Source organism: Lonchura striata, chromosome 1 (assembly GCF_046129695.1).
Source record: "Lonchura striata isolate bLonStr1 chromosome 1, bLonStr1.mat, whole genome shotgun sequence".
Classification (NCBI taxonomy): domain Eukaryota; kingdom Metazoa; phylum Chordata; class Aves; order Passeriformes; family Estrildidae; genus Lonchura; species Lonchura striata.
The window spans coordinates 82,472,996-82,500,123 of record NC_134603.1 but is presented as its reverse complement, the minus strand read 5'-3'; the positions used below and the strand labels follow the sequence as shown (position 1 = coordinate 82,500,123).

General features: G+C 37.1%; 1 protein-coding gene across 3 annotated transcripts in view; it reads right to left on the bottom strand.

Annotated features, from left to right (window-relative positions):
• Nucleotides 1-27,128, bottom strand: part of TNS3 (tensin 3) — a 187,797-nt gene that overhangs the window by 120,364 nt on the left and 40,305 nt on the right. For all 3 annotated transcript variants that reach the window (XM_077785370.1, XM_021526399.3, XM_077785372.1), the window contains exons 4-7: nt 7,788-7,841; nt 6,883-7,054; nt 2,810-2,860; nt 1,472-1,594 (exon numbers count right to left, since the gene is read on the bottom strand). In XM_077785370.1, the coding sequence (XP_077641496.1) occupies nt 1,472-1,594; nt 2,810-2,860; nt 6,883-7,032 (324 nt within the window). In that variant the 5' untranslated portion in view covers nt 7,033-7,054; nt 7,788-7,841. The remainder of the gene's footprint in view (nt 1-1,471; nt 1,595-2,809; nt 2,861-6,882; nt 7,055-7,787; nt 7,842-27,128) is intronic.

Sequence of the window (27,128 nt, the reverse complement as noted above, 5' to 3'; positions counted from 1 at the left end):
CTTATATTACGTATTACATTATTGGGCATTATTATATTTAAGAATCATACTAAATACAATTTCAAGGCAAGTAATTGAGGGTCCTGTTGCTCATGCACCCTGGAATGGTGGAAATAATGGGCAGCAGCTTATCTGTCAATGTAAGCTGGCTGACAAATGACATAAAAAACCCACTAAGTAGGATTTCTATGTGCATGCCTGTTAAATCTTACCAATTAAGAGGAATCAACTGGAAAAAAAGAAAAAAAAAAGTATGAACAACACTAATTTTGTATTTTTTTTCCAGAGATCATGCACAACAAGTCTAGACAATGCTGCAATTCCCAGGATGAAATGCTATAAAATACTTATTTTAGAAAGAATAGGCCTTTCTGGCATGTTTTCACATTTTTACCTCCCCAGCACCTGAGATGTACAGTAACTGATTTTCTATGGATAATTTTTAAAATGTTCTAAAGTACTTTTAAATAGTTTACATGACAAATGCAGTAAAATTTAACAAGCAGTCATTATCATAGATTTCAAAATATTTTCAGTCTCTCAGCTGATAGTAGTTGTCTGTATCTACCTCTGTGGCTAGAAACCTATATTTGCATAAGGTATTAATCAAAAATATGAATTATCAATTTGTATATGATTATGTACCTAGAAATACTTTGTTCCCTTTTGTCCCACGTATGGGCCATTTTCCTGGCTGTACTCCTGCAACTAGTAAGATTTCCAGTGTTTCATACAATGACATTCTGCCTGGAAGAAATTTGGGACTGGAGACTACACAACATGATTTGAAGTTTCCAACCCATTATCACCATCATTTTGTTCATTTTGTTGAGAGTAACATGTGCCAGTGATACAGAGATACCAAGATTGCATCAAGTGTCAAGAGCACAGCTACCAACCCAGTTCTAAATTCATTTTATCCAAATTTAACTAAGGTCTTTCTTTATTTCTGTTTATTGTGAGCAAGCAGGAGGAAGCAACACAGGACACTGCTAGCTTAGCTCAAATGCAATGCAATGATGCTTTCATTTAAAACCTTTGAAATGCATCCAGAAGGTCCTTAATGACCTTATTTCCTACAACTATACACAGTCTAAAGAGATGATCTGTGATACAGTGCCTATCTTTTTCCAGCCACAAAATTCATGAGTGTCACAGAACATGGAGAGTTTTCCATCAAGCTGGAAAAACCTCAAGCTTCTAAATACATTTACAGAAGTAACAGTGACCTTTGAAGGATGAAGTAACATCAGTTCATACTATACCTGCAGCAAGGGCTAGGACTTAAGTCATAAAAAAGAAATCTTTAACAAGCATGGAAGATCAATGGATTTAAGCTTACTTACATCAACAGAACATCTGACACACTGTTGCCAACACTGAAAACTGATCTTTTTTTTTTTTTTTTTTAATAAGAAGAGTAAAGGACAAGGTTTTTGAAAATGAATACAAACTTGTCCACAGCACTTACTCTGCAATGGATCACCACCACATGTTGAGGATCATTGTCCAGCCAGGACTCCATGGCCTTGCAGATGGTGCATACTTTATCAAGAAGTGGAGCATAGAGATCAGGCCACCCCACATCCATAATCTGCAATTAAATAAGTAACATTTACGAGAAACACCTTGATCGTAGTATCACATACGAAAATCTGGATTCAAATAAATGTCATGATTGAAAGTCTCAATGTTTCCCATTTCAGATAATCATGCAATTCAATTGTCATGATGCTTGCAGGGGAAGAGGGAATTTGTGGGTTTTTAAGATACTAGCATTTTTATAAAAAATAAACAAAAAACTTCCTCCTCCTCACCCATCCCAATCTCACCAACCACTTAGAATTGAAAACATTTCTGAAGGTCTTGATTTCTTACATGATTTTTCATGTAGAATTTCTTGTATTTTATACCAGTAAATTCCATTAGAATTAGAGCAAATAATGATTTTTGATGGCTCTCATTTTACTTTCAATTTAATTCCTTCATGTGCAACATGATTACAGCATATAAAAATTTTTTTCAGATTTTCTATTCACTACATAATACAGTTTACTAAGCCTATTGTTATTATATGAATATTTACTAACAAAACATATGCAATACATACATATTATGAATTCAACATATGTCTAATATTAAAAAATCCATCCTTCGTGATTGATAAAGCATGCAAAAAGTTAAAATTAAGAGGCATTTTAGTACTTTCCTCAGTTAGCTTTTCTCCGTAAATCTACTGCTGTAAATATGCATCTGTGCCACTCTCTCTGGCCTTATAACAGATGCTGAAGTGCTGAAGTGTACCTGCACACCACTTCTTACAACAAACAAATTGGTGAGAAGGAACAAGAGTCAGACATCAATCATTTTGAAATTCTTTATGTCTCTATTGTGCAGAGAAGCACCTACTCAAAGATAGTACAAAAGTCCTTATCTGAATCAAGTTCACTAGCTTCAGCGGACTGTACATTACAGTATACAACCCCAGTATCCTGTGACTGCACAAAAAAAGTGTACTTTAAGTAAAATTTGTATCATCCAACAGACATTTTTCAGAAGTTACAACAGGCTTATGGTCCTATATACAAAGTCTAAGAAAACAACAGGAACAGCTGTGTAAAACACAGATCTAACAGACACAAAACAGAACTTGAGAAAACATAAAAGAGAATGCATGCGGGGTGTTTTAGTATCTTCCAAAACTTCTTCTCTTACTCTGTATATCAACACTTGTATATCTTCAGGGCTTATCAGGCCATTTAAGTTGTATTTAACACTAGAAAGCTATGTTATGGAAGACAGTTGATACCTTTGGGTTAAGCTTGGCAAGGTCATACCTCTTTTCAGAGAGGTTTAATACCTGTTCAGAAAGAAAGAAAAAAATATTAACCATCAAGACTCTGTAATTTATGCAGTAAATAGATGTATTTGAAACATAAAAATTACCAGAAACTACAATGATATAGCTTCAGGTTTGCCCTCTGTTCTACAAAACTAAATTAACATTTGACATTAGGTAGCACTAGCAAATGTATTTTAGATATTCAGTTATTAACAATAAACCTAAAGATAAACTTAAATGCACATTTTGAAAAAAGGACAATTTAAATTCTACTACACCTTATTTATTTCACGTGGCTTTGAATCAGAGGTATACTGAGAGACCTGGCTACCATGAAATATAATGCAGACCTTCTCAGAATTAACAATGAGAAGTTGGTAGTGGTACACTGTTAATATTTGAATTATTGTTCCATCAACTTCAGCAGGACTGCTGACTTGAATACTATTTTGTGGAGGTTTTGGGGTTTTTTTCCTTTGATGATTCACATGCGCCTCTTGAGCAGGCTGAAGAGGTATTCAAGTTACCCTCCACTTAGTGGTTAATAAGGAATAAATTAAAAGATAGACTGCAAAATGAACAAAAGAAAGCAGTGTATACAAGAATAATTGACTCTTTCATTAGAAAGTGCCTTAAATTAGTTTCAATCAGTAACAAATACCATTATTCAAGAACAGAAACAATGCTAATGACGCACATTCTCCTTCAAAGGATGGCTATTTTACATGCCAAGTTATGTACAGACGGCATAATCATTGGAAAAGTCTCATTAATTACATTGAGAGAATGGAATAAACAGGTCATAAATATAAGAAAGAGTAAATATGAGGCAAGTTCATAAAACAGTTTAGTACTACCCAAGGACAATTTAAGAACCCTTTTCCAAAGTGTAACACTCTTTTAAAGTATTACCCTTTCGTATTAACCAGCACTCTCATCACCTGTCTAAGCAAAGAAGCCAAAACCTGAACAGGTTAAAGCAACTACATCACTGTACTTATCCTTCCTGAAATACCAATAGTAAAACAGGAATTAAATGAACATTGTCTTCTATAAATGACACAATTTTTTTTGTAATTTTCCATTAGATTTCATATTTGGATAATAAAGCAACAGAGAGGCACAGTTCTCAATACTGAATTCTTAAAATGAGTGCTAAAGCTATATTATGAAATTGATTACCTAAAATTTTCCACAGGTAAAGAAGGGGTATTTAACAAAAACTTTTAAAATTAATCTTTCTTCTTATATTTATATTTAAAAATAATGTTAAATTCCTGTGTCAGGATACAGTCCTGTTCATGATGGGTATTTGTAACTTCTGGGTCAGACACCGAACTCAAAGATGCTGTTGTACCCAAGTCCCTGTCAAGCTAGTGATCACACTGAGATACTCCAGGAATCCAAACAGCACAAAATAGAGACAAGAAGGTACAGGAACCAACATTTTGCATACAACAAAGCAAGACATCACAGAAGTCTTTGAAGAGAACTATATGGTACAAATAGATGCCATTTTGTGTTGTTTTTGGCTGGGGTAGAGTCAATTTTCTTCACAGTAGCTCATATGGGGCTGTGTTTTGGCTTTTCTTGAAAATGGTGTTAATAAAACAGGGGTGTTTTCATTATTGTTGAGGACTGAGGACACTTTGTAAAGTGTCAAGAGCTTTTCTTTTTCAAGAACTTTTTTTGTTTTCAAGAGCCTTCATACCACCCCACCAGTGAGTGGGCTTGGGGTGCATAAGAAGCTGGTAATGGACACAGCCAAGACAAGTGACCTCAACAGACCAAAGGGATTTTCTATACCACATAACATGCTCAGCATATAAGCCTAAGGAAGGAGGGAGTGGTGACATTCAGAGTGGTGGTGTTTGGCTTCCCAGTCATCATTTTGGCTTATGAAGCCTGGCTGTCCTGAGGATGGTTGAACATCTGCCTGCCCAAAGAAAACAATTAATAATTCCTTTTTTGGCTTTGCTCATGTGTTAAGCTTTTGTTTTAGCTATGTATTTTCTCACTTTTACTCTTCCGATTCTCTCCCCCATTTGAATGGTGAGGAAGCAAGTGAGCAGCTGTGTGGGGCTAAGAAACGACACAGTGGAAGATTGACTGCATCCCTTTTGGTTCCTCTTTGTCATATTCTAGGTCTACTTACTTATATTTTGGTACAAGAAAGAGGAGCATTAACTTCAGTTTCTACTTTTCATTTGTAGGAAAAGTCATGTTTCTTCTGGGAGCCAAAGCCTACAGGGAATATCGTTTTTTAGGATGTCAAAGCAGAGAAAAATTCATTGTAAGCTATCAACAGACTTTAATCTCTCCCTAAAGGACTCTCTTCTCAGACTGTCAAAGTATAATCCTCTACTGTTAAAGAAAATTAGATACTTACGGGTCTTTTTCATACTCTTCATAACAAACTCAGACACAAACAGGAAGCACTCTGCTCGCTCCTTTCACTGTAGTGAAAGGAAACAGCTAGAAAACAATTACAAATGCCAATCTGTAGTATATGTTCTGTTATCTGAGACCCTGACCCAATAGAAGAGTAGAATTGTTCCTATAAACTTCAGCAGGACTGCTGACTTGAATACTATTTTGTGGAGGTTTTGAGTTTTTTTTCTTTGATGATTCACATGCACCTCTTGAGCAGGCTGAAGAGGTATTCAAAATATGAGAAACAGAAGGTAGTTCAAAAACAAGCTCTCTGAATCTACAACCTGGCAGTGCTTTGTCAGATTATTTTGCAAAATTGCAGAGACACATTTGGAGCAGATGTCATCAAGCTTTCTTTTTATCAAGACAGCTAATTTCCAAAGTACCCATTAGAAAATAAATTAATAAATAGAATAGAACTAAAACAAAAAAAAAAAAATAAACCTCAACTTTGAAGAGTAACTAACTCCTCTCAGAGGCAGAGACTACAATCCTTCTGAGACGCTAAACCAGACTTACCATATATAAGATATTTGTAATATAATCCAGTGTTAAGTGAGATTAAGTGTAGTGGAGATACTACAAGCTTACACTGTTATTACATGAAAATGGCAAAAGAAAAGGTGAATTTGAACCTATAAAGCTTTACACACAGGTCACCTTCAAACTTATTATCATGTGCCTTATAAGCTACCAGTGCCTGGTGGAAGGGAAGCCAAAGGCAGCAAGGCAGCATGCTGAGGACATCAGTCCACATCACAAGTTCAGTCTGGTTTATAACGCACCTATGACATCTCAGTTTGTGAGAAGAACATAATATGTTTAAATAATTAGTGGAATCTCTCCAGTAACTAATTTCCACTGTGAGTAAAGTTAATGTTCCTGAAGTCATGGATTTAATTCTAACAGTTTACACACAATACCTAAAAAGACAGTACAAGAAAAAAAAAATTAAATACTGGCCTTGCTTTAAATTCAACATCATAAAACAAGCTGAGACAATACAGGCCAGGGCAGTAGCCAGTAAACAGCACAGGAGATTAACAGTTTTTTATCAACGTTGAAAAAAAATAAATCTGCACATGGAGTTCACTATACGTTTGTTTGATTTCTTATAGAAAATTAAATGGCATGAAAAATACACCTAAAACATGTTAATGAGGAAGAGATGGACAGAACACATCAACAGCAATCCTACTTTTCAATGTTGCCTTCACAACTGAAGACATGACAGTGAGAGACTATCAGATACCCACCTGAGAACCCAGATGTAGGTCACTGCTACAAATGAAGAACACATTCCTCATTGAAGGGTGTGTATCTTTTAAAAGCATGCTTTGGACAATAGAAATGGTCAGTGAAATTATTCTTCAGCATTTGTCTACGTGTTATCACCACATCACCACAGAGACTGTACTGTCCCAGCAAAAAAAAGTGTTTTTAATATCTAGCAGCTTAAAATGCTATTGAAAATCCTGAACTTTCTTACAAGGCTGTAAAGATGGCCCAAAGAGTGACTTTTAGTTTATTAAGGTTTATGTGGACATAAAGTAGTCTTCCTGCATGACAAAGAAAGGTGTGTCACAAACGGCTGATCTTACACATACCAAGTAATTATCACCATGTTTGGATTTGAGCATTTGTGTTACTTCTTGTAGATTGTGGAGGTAAGTTTCCTCAGAACAGCCAGCAGGGAAGGACACAGCAATAATCCGCTCTGTGATGTATGTGAGGTCAAGTTCAGAGCCTTCCTCCATAATGTGATCAAAGTCTGCACTTCTGGGAAGAAATTAGATGTGGCAATTTAGAGCAATGCAGCATATTAATAAGGAGAAATTGCAACTTAGACTCCTACAGCCAAGCACCAGATATTTCCAATAATTTCATTACAATTACAACTCATTAAATCCCTACAGAGCTCAAAGTATTCAGTTCAGAATACAAATGGAGTTCTTCACCTCTTCACAACAAAACGGTAGGAAAAAAACCTATGCAAACAGTAATGTGGAAAATTAATACAAGCAATGTGACAAATACTAGCACAACAAATTTGTGAGTCAAATAGAAATGTATAGGTACTTCTGTCTGTACATATCTCTCTGTAGAATTCTGCAAATGCTTTACAAACTGGAAGCTTGACCAGCAATCTGTAAAACACTGCAGATCTTGAAGCATGCTCTGAGTAAAACTGAAGTGAATCCAAAACCAGTCTCCAAAGTACAACAGACATCACTGTAATTAAATTAATTTCACTGGTTAGTCTACAAATATTTGTCTTTCTTTTCCAGGTGATGGAACTTTTTCATAACTTTGTCCTTCTCAATAAAATACCAGAAGATCAGCTCAGTGAATACATCTAGTCTCACAAAGATATTTGTAAAAATGGAACTTGCATAGCAGATCATATCTTCCAGAAGACTGAACTCACAGAAATCACAACCACAAACAACAAAGCCTACGCCCACTGCTGCACCACATGACACTGCTACATAAATTTGAAAGAAATACTTGCCGTGATACTTTGTCACAACTGAAAGACCAAGTTCTTCAAAACACTGCTGGAATTCTGGAACAAAGAAAGCAGAAAAATCAGTCCAGAACCTTAACTTGCTGTCACTGATGTCAATGTTTCTCCCTTTTTTCCTCATTTATGATTTGAAAGACTATAACAACAAGAGGATACAAGAGTGTGGGAACTCAAAATGTCTTTCAGACATTTTTAGAGGTTCCAGGCATTGGTCGGAAGCATTTTAGACCCTGGCAGGCAGCTGAAAAACAGCTGTGATTTTGAGTTTGAGCCATGGAATGAATTACCAACTTTGGAGGTGGAACGAGCAGTCACAAAAGGTTAGATAGTATAGTAAAAGTAGTTACAAAGTAGAGGGGAAATTTTTTTAGTATTGTACAGGGGGGTTTTAGCACATGTACAGGGGGGTTTTCACTTTGTACATGGGGGTCAGAAGTTCTAAGATGGAGGAAAGTGGGCTGAACCCATCCTTCTTCTTTCTTCTTCCTTGCCTCCATGGTCTTGGTGATGTTGGCACTCACAGATTGGTTTAGAGTAGAAAAACACTTGGCAACGTAGGTAGTAGGTATTGGGGAATAATTATAAACATGTTATACGTAATATATCTTATAAAAGATAGCAGCAGCCCTGGGCGGAGGGAGAGACGAAGAAGACAGCAGATAGAGAGGATGTCAGTGTGTGTGTGTGCGCCTCTACCCTGGCCGCTGATCAAATAGCCGCAGTCCAAGAACATAATCTGTTAGATAACTAGCAATAAACTGCCTTGAGACCAAACAGCTAAAGCCTGCGGAGTTTTTCTTTGGAAGCACAGGTTGAAGGAGGAATTTCACCACCATATGAGACCCCAGAGCAAGGCTGGGGTTCTCACACAAGAGGATCATTGCCCTATGTTTTGAATGCAAACACTGTGGTTATGCTCAAGTTTTGTCTTTAAGAGCCTCTTCCAACTCACTACTGCCAGAAAAGTCTTTCGTGACATTTTTAGTGCTCTTCTTGGCATTAAGATTAGAGAAAGCATAGTGGGCTTTGAGAAAATGTAACTTGAATTTTTGTATGAACCTGCAAAAGAAGTTCCTCTCCACTGATCTTCTTATGACAATATTGAAATATATACCCCTGTATCAGACTCCTGAGAATTTATTCCTGAGAATGTGCAGTAGTTTACTTTTGTAGTTCCATTTGTTCAGTAACTATGAATGAAAAAGTGTAAAAATATACTCCCATATGAACCATAGTAATAGAATTTGTCTCAACTAATTGTAGTTGTCTTAGATTTAAGCTCCAGTGTGACTGTCACCCAATGTGTTATACATGCAACAAACAGAAAGAGACATCTGGAGGGGGCAGTATCCCTTCCTTCCAGGACAGGTTTAAAAAGAAAAAATCCCGACAAAAAGACAGCTACTACCATAAAAACAGTAAACAAAAATAAATTATATTATTCAATTTACATTTAACTATGTCTATATATATTTTTAGCTTGTGTATATTTTATTTTATTTAATGCATGTGTTTTATATATTTTTTAATTTAGCATTTAGAAATTGATATATTTTGATACAGAAAATCAGAAGTTCAATTTAGTATCATGCATCAGTAAATCAATAAGAGAAAGAGTACTCCCTTCCTCTCCCAGCCCTGAATTCATGCTTAATATATAGACATATCCACATAAAATCTTATTTATTAAGAGTTAATGCTGAAAAATTGATAAACCCTATCTATTTGGGCTACAGACCATAAATATTTCCAAAGCGAATAAACTGAGTTTGAATGGAAGATGCCTTAGAATTTTCCATAAAATGATGCTGTGTATCAAAATCTGGGAATAGCTAGGAAACATGTAAGCATGAAAGTGGTACATTTTCTTTCAAAATTTCTCAAAGTGAACTGTTCTGGCAAATTTTAAAGCACAACTGATGGCATAAGGTGCACCTCATGTAAGTGTCTGATCCAAGTTTCACTAGTTTCTGTCTTTACTTAGACAACAGAAGAGGAGGAAACTTCATGTTATTTTCAGCCTCTTTTTACCCAATCCCTTCTTAGAATTTTAAAGGCTTTAGATAATATACCATGGGTGGCAAAACAAGTAAATAACTATACCTGAAATTCAAGACATAGCTTTTGGTGTATTTTGTTTTGGTTTTGTAAATAGAATGCAATTAGAAGCAGGACTCTACACTTCCTTGGTACCACACCTTTCTGTTGGTGACAGATGTATCCAATGCTTAAGAAGTACTTCTGTGATTTTCTAAAAATATGATGACTAAACTGTCATGTATCCTAAATAATCAGACACTTAAAACAGCTTCCTCTGGTAATAAAGTTAGTGATAAAATAATTCTCTATTTCACACTGTTGTGCCAGATAAACTAGAATAAATCCTAGCAGCATGCAGTAAGTAAGTATATGAACAATAACATAATGCAAATCATTAGCAAAAAAAAACCATTAGTGTGATATATACTGTATGCATGCTGTGTCACTAAACCATCAGAATACAAGTTTCCCCAAAGAGGATTCAGCAGCACAGGTCAGACCATCCAAAAAGGTAAATCATCTCCATCTAAGTGAAAACAAACACTGCTTCTTGCTACATACTGGAGGGATAATGGCAAAAAATTTTACTAACCTTCCAAGACAGCAAATACCATCTGGCATATCCAAGAATGGACAAGTAGACAGAAAATCTCACAAAACTAGGTATGATTTTAATTTCCTGACAACTAACAACAGTAGAGAAGATGCAAGGCAACAAAAATCAGTGGTTCCATAGGGAGTTTTTTAACCATACCTGGTTAAAAATTTAGAGTTGCAACTACAATTGATTCAGTGAAACTAGCACTTGATATGTTGTGAGTAGGACAGACCACCCTGAGAGTATTCTTCTGTTAATTTCTCCCCATGATTCTTGTTCCCCTGCTTCCCTGGGAATGCCTGGCAACGCTGCCATAACCTTTACACCTGACAATATAACCAGTCATAAAAGAAACAATTTTCAATAAACTGAACAACTTCTATTAACCTATTTATTCAGTTTTAAGCAATTTTGATATTCTAAACAATACCACATAGAAGTTACCTCTACGTAAGCAAGTGCAAGGAACCATTTGGTCAAATTTACCTGCATTTGTATGAAAGCCAGCAGGTAGAGGCAATAGCTTCTCAACAAACAAACATCTTCTCTCCAGTCATAAATTTGAATTAATAAGCAAATTCATTGCATCCAAGGTACTACGTCATTTCCCTTTTCCAGTAAAAACTCAAGCCATACAACTCTCTCCTTTGACACACACTGTATTCCTTCTTTTACCACCTTTGGCTCCTGCACCTAGTACTGGAGTCATCACAGAGTTGTGATGCCAACTTTCTCAAAATTATGTCTTCAGACAAAACCATCTGTATTGATTTTGCACAGCCTGGTTTTTGGTAGCAGGGGGACCAGAAAGATGGCTCCCACAGGAGCTGCTGGAAAAGTCACAGGTTTTGCTCCTAGTCAGAGAAGAGGAAGTGAGAACATGTGAAGGACAAAAACATGGCAACACTATGATCAGTGGAGAAGGAGGTGGAAGATGTGCCCCTGGCACTGGAGTCAAGATTCCTCTGCAGGCCATGGTGAAGACCATGGTGAAGCAGGTTGTCTCCCTGCAGTCCATGGGGGATGTAGAGATCCACTCATAGCCCATGGGGGAGGTGTCCACATTGGAGCAGGTGGATGCCTGGAGGAGGCTGTGATCCAATGGAAGACCCAGTGGAGAGAGACAGCACTTGCTTCCAGGCTGGAGCAGCCTGTTCCTGGAGGACTGCACCCCATGGAAAGAGAAGACCCATACCACAGCAGTTTTGGAAGGACTGTCTGCTCATTGCAGGGGGTCACGTTGCAGCAGGTGTGGAAGGCTGCTGCTTGTGAAAGTGGACACAGACCAGAGAAGTTCATGGAGAACTGTCTCCCATGGGAGGGACGCCACAGTCTCATGGGGGAAGGACTCTTCTCCGAGAGCAGTGGGAGAAAAATCTTGGTTATGAACTGACCTAAATCTCCATGCCCTGTCTCCCTGCACTGTCGGTGGGAAGGAGGCAGGGGCTGAGCGGAAACAGTGATTTAAGGGCTTATTTTACGTCTCATTATCTTCCTCTGATTCTGTTAGTAATAAATTTCACTTTGCAACCTTAAGTTGAGCCTGTTTTGCCCCTGAAGTGTTTTCTTTCAGTCCTTATCTAAACCCATGAATCCCTAGTTAACTTTTTTCCCTTCTCCTCTGCCCACCTGTAGGGGAGGGCAAGAAAGTAACTCTCATGGTGCCTGGCATTGGGCCAGCGTCAAACCATGACACTATCCCAGGGTCCCCTACAGCCAAGACATGATACAGAAACTAAGAAATAGTCCCATATTTAATTCTGAATCATTTTCACCAGTTCACAACAGCCACTAGACGTTAAGTTTCCCAGTACAGCCTGCTGCCAATGCAAGTGTAGAAAGTGAGCCAAGCAGTCCAATTAAACTAAAGCACAGACTGAACAAAGTGGACTTTTGAGATCAGCCCTGTTTATTCACCTTCTTCTGACACCAAAGAGGGTGAATTTCTTCATGGATTTTCTGGCTTGTCTCAAATAGCAAGCTTGTTCTTGTCCCACACAGCAAGCAACATCCCATACCTTTATAATCTTACTTTGACCCACTTCACAGCTTCAGAGCAAAAACACGACAAAGGTCATATACATGACATCTCACACCATGTGGCACAAAGACGGCACTGAGATAACTTTTCTACAAGTCCAGAAACAGAAGGAATAAGAAATAACCTTTCTGCTAAATCTGCATCCCCTGTCCTATGCTGAAAGGCTGTCTTTCAAAGAAATTGAGACAATCGAATAAAAAATAATGCCTGCAAAAAAAGCCCAAAAAACACAAAAAAACCCAAAAACATATAGTAAAAAAAGTCATTATCTCAGATAGATGATCATTCTCAACTTTTCCAAGAACAGAATAAGGAAACTTGGGTTACAGCCAGTAGGTTTACATACCTCATTAGGCTTACATAGTTCATAAGCTAAAGTCTGCTGTAATAGAGCTTCTGACACCAGAAAGATTATGAAAAGGACAAAGGATGAAGGCATGGGAAATAGCAAAGGTAAGAAGATTTCTAGAAAGCTGTAAAAGCAGGACTTAGAAAGAATACACAAAAAGAACACTTTTTTTTTGAACACAGTTGTTTAGTCTTCACGCAACTTTAAGACGTAACAAAAGCAGAATTTGTGAACTGAAATATATGGGGAAATGTTTTGCCAAAAAACAATTCATGAAAGGTACAGAGCAAAATAGAGTGTTATACTGGTGCTGGCTAGCTTTACTTGCTTCTTGGAGTACAGATTTGTCTGTAGAACAACCAAAACCAAATGTCTGGGTGACCTTAGCCAAGGTAGCAGGCTCAGACACCATATGCCTGTCCAATTTGAACACGGAAAAGCCTTTTTCAACCTGTCTAGTCAGTGTGCCAGTAAAAGATTAGCCAATACCTATATATTATGATCTCTTGACCAAAAAACAATTGTAAGCCAGGTGAAGTTGCCAGTGGGAGCAATCCTATAGTTAATTGGGACATTTACACTAAAGAACTTCCTAAAGCACCTTCTAAACCCCAGGAATTGGAGATTCTTAGTTCCTTAACAATAGATTTCTGTCTTATGTTTTTAGATAGCAATTAGCGAGACAATGATCCTCTAAAATAAAATGTCACTCCCACTTACCCTGCTTACAGAAACTTGAGGTTTTGGTGTAATTACTCAGATAGTTGGGGTGGATTTTCCAGGGTTGAACAATATCCATGACAATTACCAAAAGGATGTTAGCTCATTTGTGGAGCTAGGGGTAAGCAAAGCACTCCACCATGCCTTAAAGGTAGTCCATGCAGTATTAGACAACTTACTGTGCTAGCACCTAGTACTAAAACAGTAATTAAGAAAAAACATAGAGGAAAAAGATTCACCCATCAATATGAAGAAAACTGTAACAGGGATTTTAGGCTCTAGAAAGCTGTGAAGAGTTTCAGTAGGTTTGTTTCTACCCCAACTTACTTCTGCCATGGCATCAAAACAGTTATATCTTGTTATATGTCGCCTGAGCAAACAAACCAATGCCACCTCCATTGCAATTAGTGATATGCTAACAGATGTCAGCAGTGTTAGACATACTACCCTTCAAAATAGAGTAGCAAATGATTTTCTTTTACTGACACATAGACATCGTTGTGAGGAATTTGAAGGATTATGTAATATGAATCTGTCTGACCATTTTGAATCCATTCACAAAAGCATACAAAAGCTGAAAGATCTAACAGCTTAAATCAAAGAAGACAGCAGATCATTGTTAGATGATTTGTTCAAAAGATAGAGCTTTGCACCTTAGTTAAAGAAACTTTATAAAATATGTTTATATGTGTTAGGAGTTTTAGTGGTGATACTAGTAGTAGTATCTTGTATACTTCAGTGTGTGCAACAAATGATAGACAAAATATCAAAGAAGTTTTTATCATACAAGAGAAAGATGTAAGAAATAGAAGCACAGAAAATTCTCGAGATCATACAGAGATAGTAGATGCAAGCATAGACATAAATGAAGGCTTTAAGTTAAGATGTTGGAACAAACAGGACTTATTAGAACAGTAAATAGTAACTACTACCAGATTTGACTTATATTCTTTGAATAGACCAGATTTTTTACAGCATTAAAATTGCTGTAGTGTAAAATAGCAATGCTTAAAACAAGGAAGAGTACCTCAAACAAAAAGAAATACGTATTATAATAGAGCTATGTAACACACAGTAGGTAATAAACTACAAAATTAAGAAAGATACTTTGTAGTTGTACCAAGAGAGGGAAACATGGGAAATAGTAAAGGTAAGAAGATTTCCAGAAAGCTGTAAAAGCAGGCCTTAGAAACGGAAAGAACAGAAAACTTAAGAGCTAGCTGCAGCTGCAAAGTCTGAAAGCAGAAAAAGTTACAATAGTACAGCAAGCAAGGACATGAAACAATAGCTTGAGGCTTGGCTAAGATGGATCTCAAGACTGCAGGAAAATATGCTTAGCAAGATAATAGAAGGTTTTAAGCTTAATAATGGTGTATTGTGTATTGTTAATAGAAGGCATACATGTAAGCATTGTGTGAAGCAGGAATACATACGCTTTTAGTGATTGACTAGAACAATTGTCTGTAAGCTTTAGCAATATGCTATTGGCTAAAAAGTTTTTTAAATGCTCTGTAACAAAGATATCTTTGGCTGCTGCCAGTTGCATGTGAGCTGTTGACATCTTTCTATTGTCTTAACCATATAATGAGGCTGATGCTGCAGTAAAGCTGAAGAAATGTATCCCAGCAGTCCTGCCTCGTTTGTGAAAAACCCCAACATAGAAGAGAGTTCAGTTTTGCCTCAGACAAATTCACTTACATTTTTGCAGTATACTGAATTACTACACAGCTCTGGAAAAGTAAGTAAATCAGAAACCTAATATGTGACCTACTAGTTTCCAATACCAAAGTAAAACTAGACATGTGGGCCACACATGGGTTTAGGAAATCCTACGTGGGATTATGACTTGCCCCTTTTGAGACTGGAATAAAAGACAGGCTAAGGAAGCCAAATGAAAAATCAAGCAGCTACCTTTTCCAAGACCCTGTTGCTGGCACTGAACTACAGTACAATAGTATTAGTAGAATGATATAGTATCTGCTTAAAAATTATCTCAGCAGAATGTAAGGAAATCTGGTTTCAAGGACTGGGTTGTTCTAAACAGCTGAGTCAGCTGTATATCAACATGTTCCTTTGAGGAACTGCACTGCTGCAAACTCAGAGCTACAAGATCCAGCATGCATTCATGCACCTCATCTGTTCCTCTCCTGGGTTCGCTCTTGAATGAAAGTATTAACAAGCATAAGGATTGATGAGTAGAAACTACAACTATCTGAAATGACAATCAATGACAAATCTGTGGCTTAAAGGTATCAGGACATTTTGGAATGACACATAACTACTTCAAATATAAGTATTTTATTTGTGCCTATTTTTAATGCTGCAATAAGCAACAGAAGATTTGATTAGCTAATCCGCATAAAATTACATGGGTTTTACACAGATTTTAATCATTTTATGAAACTTTTTTCTGTGTGATCGTTCACCATTCAAACAGCATAAATAAAAATACAAATAGAGGGACTCATCAGCAGGATACCTGAGTGTATTTGAACCAGTTCTGTGATGCATTTTCATTCCTCAAGACATGGACAGGAATCAGAAGAAATTCTCTCCAAGGCATAGTGTAACAGTTCTATACACTCCAGCATACTGCAGAAAAAGAGAGGACAATGACCTACACTGATCGTTGGACTGCTCACCATAATAATTCCTACTGATACAGTGAAATATGCTTGAATGTTTTGGATGAGAACCAGAATTTGCATAATCTTTTGGCTTCTGCCTTTAGAATGATTCCAAATGCAGAAAGTATTCATGCTTTGTAAATAAAACTCTCTCTATGCTATTGTGTATCAATTCCTATAGTAAGTATTAAATATTAATTTAAAATATTGTTTTAGTTGACTCCACATAAGAGAGTTATTTCTACTACAAGCAGCTATTTGTTTGTGAGCAAATTTAGTTTTGTATACCGTGGTCCATCAAAATCCTGATCTGCTCCCCTGTGCAGTGTAACAGCAGGAATCCAGACAGATGTGACCTTTGCAAATGGCAGTGTCAACACAACTTATAAATCCCAGTTTGCTTTCTCTCTGTCTCTTAGTAGCTGGCAAACTGCTCCCATGATTCTTTCCTACAACATTTCATCCAAAATTGCCAGGCTCCCCAAACAAGTTCACTGTGGGGCTTTGTAGTCCACCTCAATTTTAAAAAAATGTGTTGGGCCCTTGGATATAGGGTTCTACCTACCAATCTGCCAGGGCAAGAAGGAACTAACCAGGGCAGAAAGATTATCTTCCAACTTAGATTCAAGAAAACAGCCCTGCTCATGGCCTGAAAGCTCCTTGTACAGTTGGGCTAACAGAGAGAAGGCACGTAGCACATTTCTGCTATTAAGGACTCTTTAGAAGAAAATACTGAATGCATGCAAAGTCATTATTCACGTGAGAATGAGATATAATTGTGTCTTAATTATTGTAAAATTTTACACGTATACATGCTTACATTTAGGAAATCATATTTCTTGAAGCCTTAGTTCTACAATACCTCAAGAATAGGAGTTCACACAAAACTTTGTGAGGTTAGCACCTAGCCCTAATCAGCACTATTGTCTTTTGCACACCTGCCTGGGTGAATCAAAGTTGTGTCAACATTCAAGTGACTGTGTTCCTCTACAAATCTATGGGGAAAATAAGTATATCCATATGTAAGTATTACTACTTTAAGTATTAGGAAAGGAGCTTGCCTCAACTGACTAAAATAATGTATGTGCTCCAGCACCAGCTGTAGCATAGTTTCATAATTATGCTAGAACTTTGAAACTGTTTTCTTAATGAGTACTATTCACAGGCAATGTAATTAAGCACAACAGACACAGCAGAGTGTAAAGGTTTCTACGTTAATTCATACTTACCACATTGTGAGGCTCTGTATGGCATGACAAAGTAGCAGCTAACACAAAGTTTTTGTATGTATGTGCTCTATTTCCTCTAAAGAGATAGTTATGTGCAGAGTAGGAAAAAAAAAAAAAAAAAAGGTGGCAGCAGAGGGAAAGCCTTCAGAGTGATCTCCTGAGTTTTTCTCAGACCTAGTTAAGATGCAAGTGATCAAAACTGAAGTAAAACTTTCACCACGAATTTAGAGCACCTAAACAAATTATGTGCACACAATTCTTGAATAGAAAGTGATAGAATAATTTCTGTTAGCCTTTAGCTGAAACAGGAAGTTCAATTTATTTGTTTTAAATATGCTAACATTAAGAATAAAATAACATTCCATGAGGAAGTCCTTTAAATGTAAGAAAGTGCACTTTCGATTTCCCAAGTAAGAATGTGCCATCCATGCCTCAGAGCTACCCTGAACACTAGAATAAAGCTAACAAAATTTTGAATTCTAGGTAGCATCACAGCCGAGGTAAAACTGTTTTGGCTGATGTTCGCACAACTTTCCTATAAACCAGTAAGTGCTGACACCAGAAATATTCCATTAGCAGACACATTGCCAGAAAAAAAGCAAGAGAGTTTTTCTTTCCTGGACCAGATGCCATGAAATAATATGCAAAGGAGAGAGAGAAAGGAGCAATCCCAGAGACAAGAAACAGTTAAAGCAGTTTCTTCCAGTTTAGTTAATAAAAAAAAGAACAAGTAGCATGGCACAAAGTTAGAAGGAAGAGAAGAGAAAGATGCACCTCCCGTTAGCACCACACAGATGGGATGTGTGCTGGAGTCACAGAACAAGACTTGCAAAAGCCTCAGCCAAGCCTTATCTCATGGCTGCATCCAGCCCCACCGTCTGGGGACAGTGTTCTATAAATCACCCAGCCCTGTAGCTTCACACCTCCTCTCTTTTCCAAATAGATATCTGTGTTTCATATTGGACCTTCCTTCTGCATGTCAGTCCATGTCAATCTTTGCTTTTGGAATATACTGGTTCAAAGAAAGTAACTACAGACAATATCAAGAAGTTTGCTAATGGTCATGTAATAATCAATGCAAAACGCAGTAAGACAAAAGGCACAGCTGAAAAAACATTGCTTGCTGTTAAGGCTGCATTCAAAATGTCTGTGCACAAAGTATTACATGTACAGAAAAAAAAAAGCCAAGAATCTTGGCTTATGTAACAACCAGTTAAAATAGGAATCCCTCTGAAGTATTCATATGTAATACAAAGATGCTAAAAACTTCCAACTACCAACTAGATCAGAGAGTGATCTCATTATTTTGGTTAATGATTGTTTCACTATAAACAGCTGTCAAACCCAATTATTCATATGCAAATAACTAAGAGGTCTGCTCTTTTCTGATTTTTTAATTTTAGTCTATTTGTCTAGTTAAGGAGGAGAACAGTGAACTGAAAGGAGAAACAATCATGTCACTAGACATTTTAGCTGGTCTCAATATCAAATACATTCTAGCAATTAGAAATAATTCTAATTTTACTGAAACAGAGTAGATAATAGCATGGATCCAACACAGAGATACCCTTGGCTGCAGAAAAACATTTAGTCAGCCAAGGGAAATGCTGCTAATACAAACGTAACATCTTTGAACAACTCCTGTCTACATAGGTAGTCAGGGATCAGAACTCTTCATGCCCTGCACAGAGTGGCAGCAGCAGAAGCCTGCAGCACTGAACCACAGACAGCATCACAAAATAATTGCAATGCACACAGGACTAACACTGTGAAACAGATGCTCATTTATTGCAATAGAGAGCTGGTCCGAAATTGAACAATACATCGGGGAAGACCATGTGCATCTTGCAAGTCCTTATTTCTGTCCCTTTTTAAATTTTAGCCTCATTTTCACAGTGGCGAATCAAACACCTGCATCACAGTTGCCTACTAGTAGATAGTTAACTATTGGCATCTCCCATGATTTATTTAGAAATCTACAATATTTGACATCTCTGTAAAAAGGTAACTCCAAAGAACTTTAAAAATTTTACTTTTTTGTCTTACTTATTTTACAGAAATTGTGCTAAAAGTATACTTATAAATGCTGTTAGTATTGAAATAAGCTGTACTTCCTATTTGCAGAAATTTCTACATCAACTGGACAACTGGGTTCTACTGTACTTCAATAAATGTCATTAATACTACTTTTACCAGGAGTACTACAGCCATAGTAATGAAGGGTTAGGAAGTGATACCTAATTTGTTTTTTAAATAACATGGCATAGCAACTGGAACAAATATAAGCTAAAATATCAATTTCATATTGAATACACTACAAGAATTAATTTTATCCTTACTGAAAAAAGGAATCTCCTGACTTTCTGAATGCCTCTGAATACAATTCATTCTATGAAGACTATAATATTTCCCTTTACTTCTCCCCTGTTTGATTTTAAAAACAAGGCATGCAGAGTTCATTTCATTGTTTCTGTAAAAACTCAGTGGTGGAAAAAAACACTAATGGTCCTAATCAGAAGCTAATTGTACACAGTACAAAAACCAAAGTGTGTACTTTGAAAATAGCAAGCAACAAATGCTTTATGAAGATGTGATACAAATAAGCAGGCACAAGGAGGAAAATAAATCACGTCAAGTAAAAGAAAAAAGAATAAATAAAATAAATTACTTACACTTTTGGTTACATGATTTTTAACCATCTCAGAGTTACTAGCCCACAAAGGAGAAAAGTTAACACAAGCTACTTTAATTCTCCAGATAGCTTAAGTACATTCTAAGAAATCCCCTCCTAATGGCATATACACGCATTCATACACATACACACAAATAAAAAATCTTTCAGAAGTACATATTCATTCCACAGTATTAATAAGCTAACGACCTTTCAAATAGATATGGAAAATTAATTAGTTTTGCATTATTGTCCTGCATATTCAGGTCTATATGACAGTACTCAGCTACTGAGTGTTTATTCCAAGGTACAATATCTATGGAGATAGACATTGCTAACCACTTATTCTCTTTTGTATTTTTACCCAATCTCTCATTTTATGCTTTTCCATTAAAACAGACACTTGAGTGGACATTAATGAAGTAAACTGCTGAGAATTTTCTGTAAGTATGGTACAAAAAAATCTTATCAAGGCTTTAAAGCATACTAAATTGTATCAATGGAGGCTTAAAACAAACCTTTTAAAAGGAAAGAGCCAATGCATTACTATAAAAAGTCTAAAACAGTGGTACAACTAAAAATTGGCCTCTCAATCCTACTGTGGGAAAGATGTTTTGAACTAGAGAAGCAGTTTCATAACTGTCAACTTTTTTTGTCACTGAAGTCCAGACACACTCTAGTTACAAATCTCAACAGGAAAGAGCTATAGGTTTTCAGTGTGTATAAGTTCCAACACCTTCAAAATCTTGCTTAGTTAAATGAACCACACACAATTTACCTGGGCATACATCCTACATAAACTATAATGCTTACAATGTGAGACTGGCTCACAGTTAATCCATGAGAACAGGCTTTGCATTTGTTTGATTTTATTACTTAAAAGCTTGACTTACCTTATCAACTATCAAATCTCCACAGTGTTGAAAGTACAAATGTGTTAGTCAGATGAACTAACATATAGACTGATCAGTGCTGTTAACTCAACCCATGAACCCTATTGTTTGAAACTTCCAGGTTCTTATCAGCAGATTAAAGGTGATATATAGGACAAACAACTGTATAACTGTAATTTTAATTATCATTATTTCAGTCTTAGCACATCCACTGCTACCTAGGAAAAATACACAGACTCAAACCTAAAAAAGAAAAACACACAAAATACAATTTTTGCATTCACTTGGAAATCTCTATAAAGAGATTTCATGAGGTGCACGAGCAGAGCACTTGGGAAAACACACTGCCCACTTTGGCCCTTCACAAGAAAGTTCATACATAATTTGAACTCAGCATCCACTCTTCCATAACAAGCCTATTTGTGTAATTGCATACAGAGACATAAATGAGGCTTACACCTAAATGTGTGCCAATTAAAAGGGGTTTTGTCATGTATTTCTCAGTCTGGCATTGGATTGGTGTAATCTGCAAGCTTCCTAGGATAGCTGTAAAGTGGAATACGGAATAAGAAGCAAGAAGCTCTTCTTCTCTTTCTTTTTTAATGTTTTGAATTTCTTCTCCAGTTTGTCAAGCTTCTACTGAAATGTCTCATTCTCTCACGCTGCTAGACACAATAGCTCTTTCCTGTACTGAGGCGAAACACAGAATGCTAAAAGCACAGGGCTTGACATAACTATCTCAGTGCAGGATTACACTGTTTCCTTTTTCTTCTGACTTAAGGGGAAGACTGCTGAAATGAGTTGTGCTGAAAGAACCATCCCAGGTAAACAGATGCATTTGTATACACATGGAGTGTCTGTACGCTGTATGTAGTAAGGGATTACACTCAAGCATTCATACACTACCTTCACAGCTTTAAAATTGTTGCCCCCAAGTCAAATATTGCTATTCCTGATGCCTATTCATCAGCTCTAGTACTAAAATTACAAATAAACTCCTTGACTAGCTAACTTCTGTGGTACCTTTGTCAGAGATGTGGATAAACCAGCTTAAAGTCTCTGACTGAACACATATGAAGAGGGGCTTTGAAAGTATATTCTAATATCCAAGCTAAACATCTTAACCAAGACTATCAGCCTCATTGAGATTGAAGACTTAAACTTCAAATTCCTAAAGTTTTAGTGAAGGCTTGACACTTCCTTTGAAACTCGAACATTATTTACTACACTGACATGGGGTGACCATTCTAACCACTCTAAGAGATAGCTGTGTCAACTATAAATCTTTCTGGTTTTAAGTCCTAATGAAAAATAAAAAGGAAGAGATGACACATAAATCCAAGTGGAAAAAAGTAAAGGAAAAAAATGTATTAAAAAAAAAAGAATATTCAAACCAATTTTACAATCTCTGTAACAAAACCATGAAAGTTACTCCCTTCTCTCCTTCCCTATTCATCTCATGGCTGCTGTTTCCAGTTTCTGAGTTCTCTTCCATTTGGAAGACATACTGCCATAGGCAAAAGGTCTGATATATCACATGGAAAACATCACCAAATATTAAAACACATCATTTTTGGTGTGTTTTTTTCTAATACTATGTGAAAGAGGAGGTTTACATGGGGAAACTGTGATGTGTATTAAGAGAATTATTTTCCAGATGTAACACTAGAAATCAGAGACAACAGAAGATTTGATGCCTATCACATTTCATTAGCCCCATGTGTAGTCATTATATTTCAATTCAATATAAGATATTGAACACCATGATAACACAAGCTCACTACCCTGGAATTCAGGAGAGAAGACTTGGCACTCTTCAGGGATCTCCTTGGTAGAATGCTATGGGCTTAAAGCCCTGGAGGGAAAAGGGGCTCAAGAAAGCTGGATGAAATTCAAGGATCATCTTGTCCTGGCTCAAGAGAAATGCATCCCTACCAAGAGGAAATTTGGCATAAATTTCAAGAGGTATGCATGGATGAACAAGTTGCATCTGAACAAACTCAAACACAAAAAGGTACACTCTAAAAGGTGAAGCTAGAGACTAAAAAAACAGAAAAATTGTCTTAGCAGCCAAGGAACTGACACGATTAAATCTGGCCAAGGGCATTAAAATTAAGTTTCCATAGGTATACTGGTGATGAAAGACAGACTACGGAAAATGTGCATTTTCTCAGGAAGAATATGGGAGACCTGGTTACCCAAGACATGGAAAAGGCTTAGGTACTCAGTGAAGGTAAAGGCAGGGATTGGAAAAATTAAGGCCTGATGTAGAAGACCACAAGATCCAAGGCCATTAAAGGAACCTGAAGGAGCACAGGTCCATGGGACATGATGAGAAACATCCATGGGTCCTGAGGGAACCAGAAGTGGCTAAGTTACTATCCATCATAGTTGAGAAGTTGTAGCATTCTACTGAAGTTTCAACTGACTGGAAGAAAATGAAACATAACCCCCATTTTTATAAAGGGAAATAAGGAAGACCCAGGAAATTACAAACCAGTCAGTCTCACCTCAGTGCATGGCAAGATCATGGAGCAATTCCTTCTGGGAACTAAGCTAAGGCACATGGAAAACAAGGTGATGACCAACACGGCTTCACTAATGGCAAATCTCACCTGACAAATTTGGTGGTCTTCTGTGACAGCATTACAAGAACTGGCAGATGAGGGAAGAGTGACTGATATAATCTACCTGGTCCTGTGCATTGAATTTGACATTATCCCACACAACACCCTTGTCGTTAAATTGGAAAGACATAGATTTCACAGATGGACCATTTGGACGATGAAGAATTGGCTGGATAGGCACAGTGTTGCAGTCAATAGGTTAATGTCCAAGTGGAGACCAGTGGCATTCCTAAGGTAGCTATTGAGACTGGCACTGTAACATCTTTTTCAGTGACATGGAGTGGGATCAAATACACCCTCAGCAACTTTGCCAACACCAAGTTGTGTGATGTGATGGGTATGTTGGAGAGAAAAAATGCCATGCACAGGGACCTAGACAGGCTTGAAAGGTGGGCCTGTGTGAACTTAATGAAGTTCAACAAGGGCAAACCCGAAGTCCTGTTGAGACAATCCCAAGCATAAATACAGTCTGAGCCAAGAATGGATCAAGAGCAACCATGGGAAGAAGGACTTGGGGGTGTTGATGAACACAAAGCTTGATATGTCTCAAGAAACATGCTTCCAGTTCAGAATGCCAACCATATCCTGGCCTGCATTAAAAGCAGCATGATCAGCAGGTCAAGGCAGATTGCCCCTCTGCTCTTGTGAGAACCCTGGAGTGCTGCATCCAGTTCTGGGGGCCCCAATAAAAGAAAGATGTGGACCCAGTGCAGCAGGATCCAGAGGAGGGCTATGAAGATGATCACCTCTCCTATAAAAACAGGGTGAAGGAGACAGGGTTGTTTAGCCCGCAGAAGAAAAGACTCCAGAGAGACCTTAAAGCAACCTTCCAGTACCTAAAGGTGGCCTAAAAGGAAAGCGGAGAGGGACTTTTAACAAGTGTATGCAGTGATAGGACTTGGGCGAATGACTTTAACTGAAGGAGGGTAGCTTCAGATTAGATATTAGGAAGAAATTCTTTACTGTGAGGCACTGGAACAGGTTGAGAAGCTGTGGCTACCGATCCCTGGAAGAGTTCAATGCCAAGCTGGATGAAGTTCTGAGCAATCTGGTCTAATGCAAGGTGTCCATGCCCACGGCAGGGGAGTTGATACTAGACAATCTTTTAAGGTCCTTCCCAACCAAACTATTCTGCGATTCTATGGTTCTACCTCTGCACCTCACTGATCATAGCCTTTCAGTATCAAACACAACAAAACATCCTTGTCACCCCCCAATAAAGACAGTTCAAAGGAGATTAGATTGACGCGGTTAGAAATAAAAACCACTTTCACATAGAACTAGCTAAAATAATTAACCATCACAGCCTCTCTGGAGGAAAAATGAAGTTATTACAGCAAAAGATAAAACGACACCACTTATAGTTTCTTCACCTTTGTTAATTTTGTTTCACTCATCAGTAGGGCTACCTTACCCTGAACATTTCTCATTTGGATTGCACTTCAAGGACATCCAAAACCCAATTAATTTCCCCTTTCCACCCTCAAAATCTACCAGGTAGTGTTGTGACATTTCTACAAGGAACTGGCCTGAGGTTTGACTCCAACATTCAATGACATTAAATGAGAACAATCAAAAGCAAGTTCATATGTAACACTTCTGCCATACCATTTTACTTATGAGCAAGTACTAAATTTTTGCACCAATGTGAAAAATCTAAATTAAATGAAACAAGTATGGTTTCTGACATGACAGATAACTAAAATTAAATGGGATGCCAGAGGCTGAAGTTTAGTTAAGCAATAAACAGAATCCACCATTATATAGCAGTCAGACCAAACATCAGAATATCACCTAAAGTATCATACTTGCTTCATAGTTCTATCTAAAGAGAAGGATTATCCACATAGATACATGATTCATTATGCTTATTACAATGAATTCTGACCATAAGAAAAACTGATTTTTAAATTAACACTAAAGATTTGTCTTTTCCTTTTGAAAGACAAGTGGCAGTCCTCAATTACATTGCAATAACTAATGCCACAATCATTTATTATTTCAGTATTTGGCCAGCATTCCCTTATAGTGATGGCATTAGTACTGTCCTCTACTTTCACACATTTCCATGTTGAAAAATCATTTTCAAATATTAACCAGAGCCATCTTTACAAGGGCCATAAGATCTGTCACTCTCAGAATAAGCTATGAAAGAATAGAAAAATATGCAGATAAGCAGAAAAATATACACCTAGTGAGTATTTCTCTTTTCCAGTGTGAGCTGTCAAGCTAAACCTATGCAAGCCCATTTGCTTTTTAGTGAAGTCAAACATAAAAGAAAAATTTCTATGCCATCTAAAAACTATCAATACTGAGAAATCTGAAACATGGATAACACTGCTTTAGAAAAAGAAAGCTGGGAAGGCAGAAAGAAATATGCTATACCTTCAAAGAACATCATGGTTCTGGATTTATCTACTATAGTAATTAGTGTTACACTTCTGAAAAGCAGATGCTTCTGCCTTGAAAAAGTACTACACTCAGTAGAAAAGTTTGAAGTCAATTTGGAGAAAATAAACAAGCAAGCGAACTTGGCTCTGGAAACTACCAAACCTTTCCCTCTTGCTGATTCCATTTCTGTCGATTGTTCAAAGACTACTTTTCATTTCATTTTGGATGAATGCCTGGAACTGAACATACTGTATTATAACAAAACTTCATATTTGAATTACTATTAAATCATGTAATCCTCTAATATTCCTAGAAACAATGTGAGCCCTCTCTCCTGGCAAATGCAATGACTAGCTTTTGAATTGAGTGTGCCTTGTGCAACTCAATCCAGGATCACTGCATTTCATTAATTTGAGGGACTGGGGTAGCCAATTCATGCAGTTTTATTTTCTGTGCTCTCTTATGTCTCTAAGTCAGAGACATTTAAGAACAAGGCATTGACACTTAAAACAGCATTTTGGAACCTCAACTCTGCATGTCTCTGAAGAGTATGGCCTTACTCTGGTAAGCACTTGAAATCTAAAACTAAAAAACAAACTTCACAGAAATGCATTATAAGGAGGCCCACACCAGCCCATTTCTGAAGAACTGAAATCCAAAAATGTTTAAAACACAGTCACATCAAGTATTTCAATTCAGGAATCAGCTCACAGGTTTTGTCAAGAAAGGCTCTCATTAGTCTGTTCTTCTGCATATCTATGACTACAAATCAAGAAATTGAGAAAATTAGGAAAATCTCTTTAAGAAGCTGAAAGAAAAAAAAAGGAAAGGAATATAAAAGCACAGGCCAAAATTCAATAAAGAAAAACTGAACAGCAAGAGTTTTAAGAAAAAGTTTCAAAAAGTTTCAAGGCACCTTTGCTTCCTTGTGAGTTCAGGAAAGCTGTATGAACCAGAAGTGAAGAAACATTCCTCCTTTAACACTTATCCAAAGCCCACTGTTTTCATGGAGACATGAGCACTATGATTCTGGATGGTGACAGAGCAGGAACTGAACAGACAAATACAAACCTCTACTGGATATTCCCACCCTTTGCAAACAAACCAGAGAACAGAACAAGGCTGTTGTGTTTACCCTCC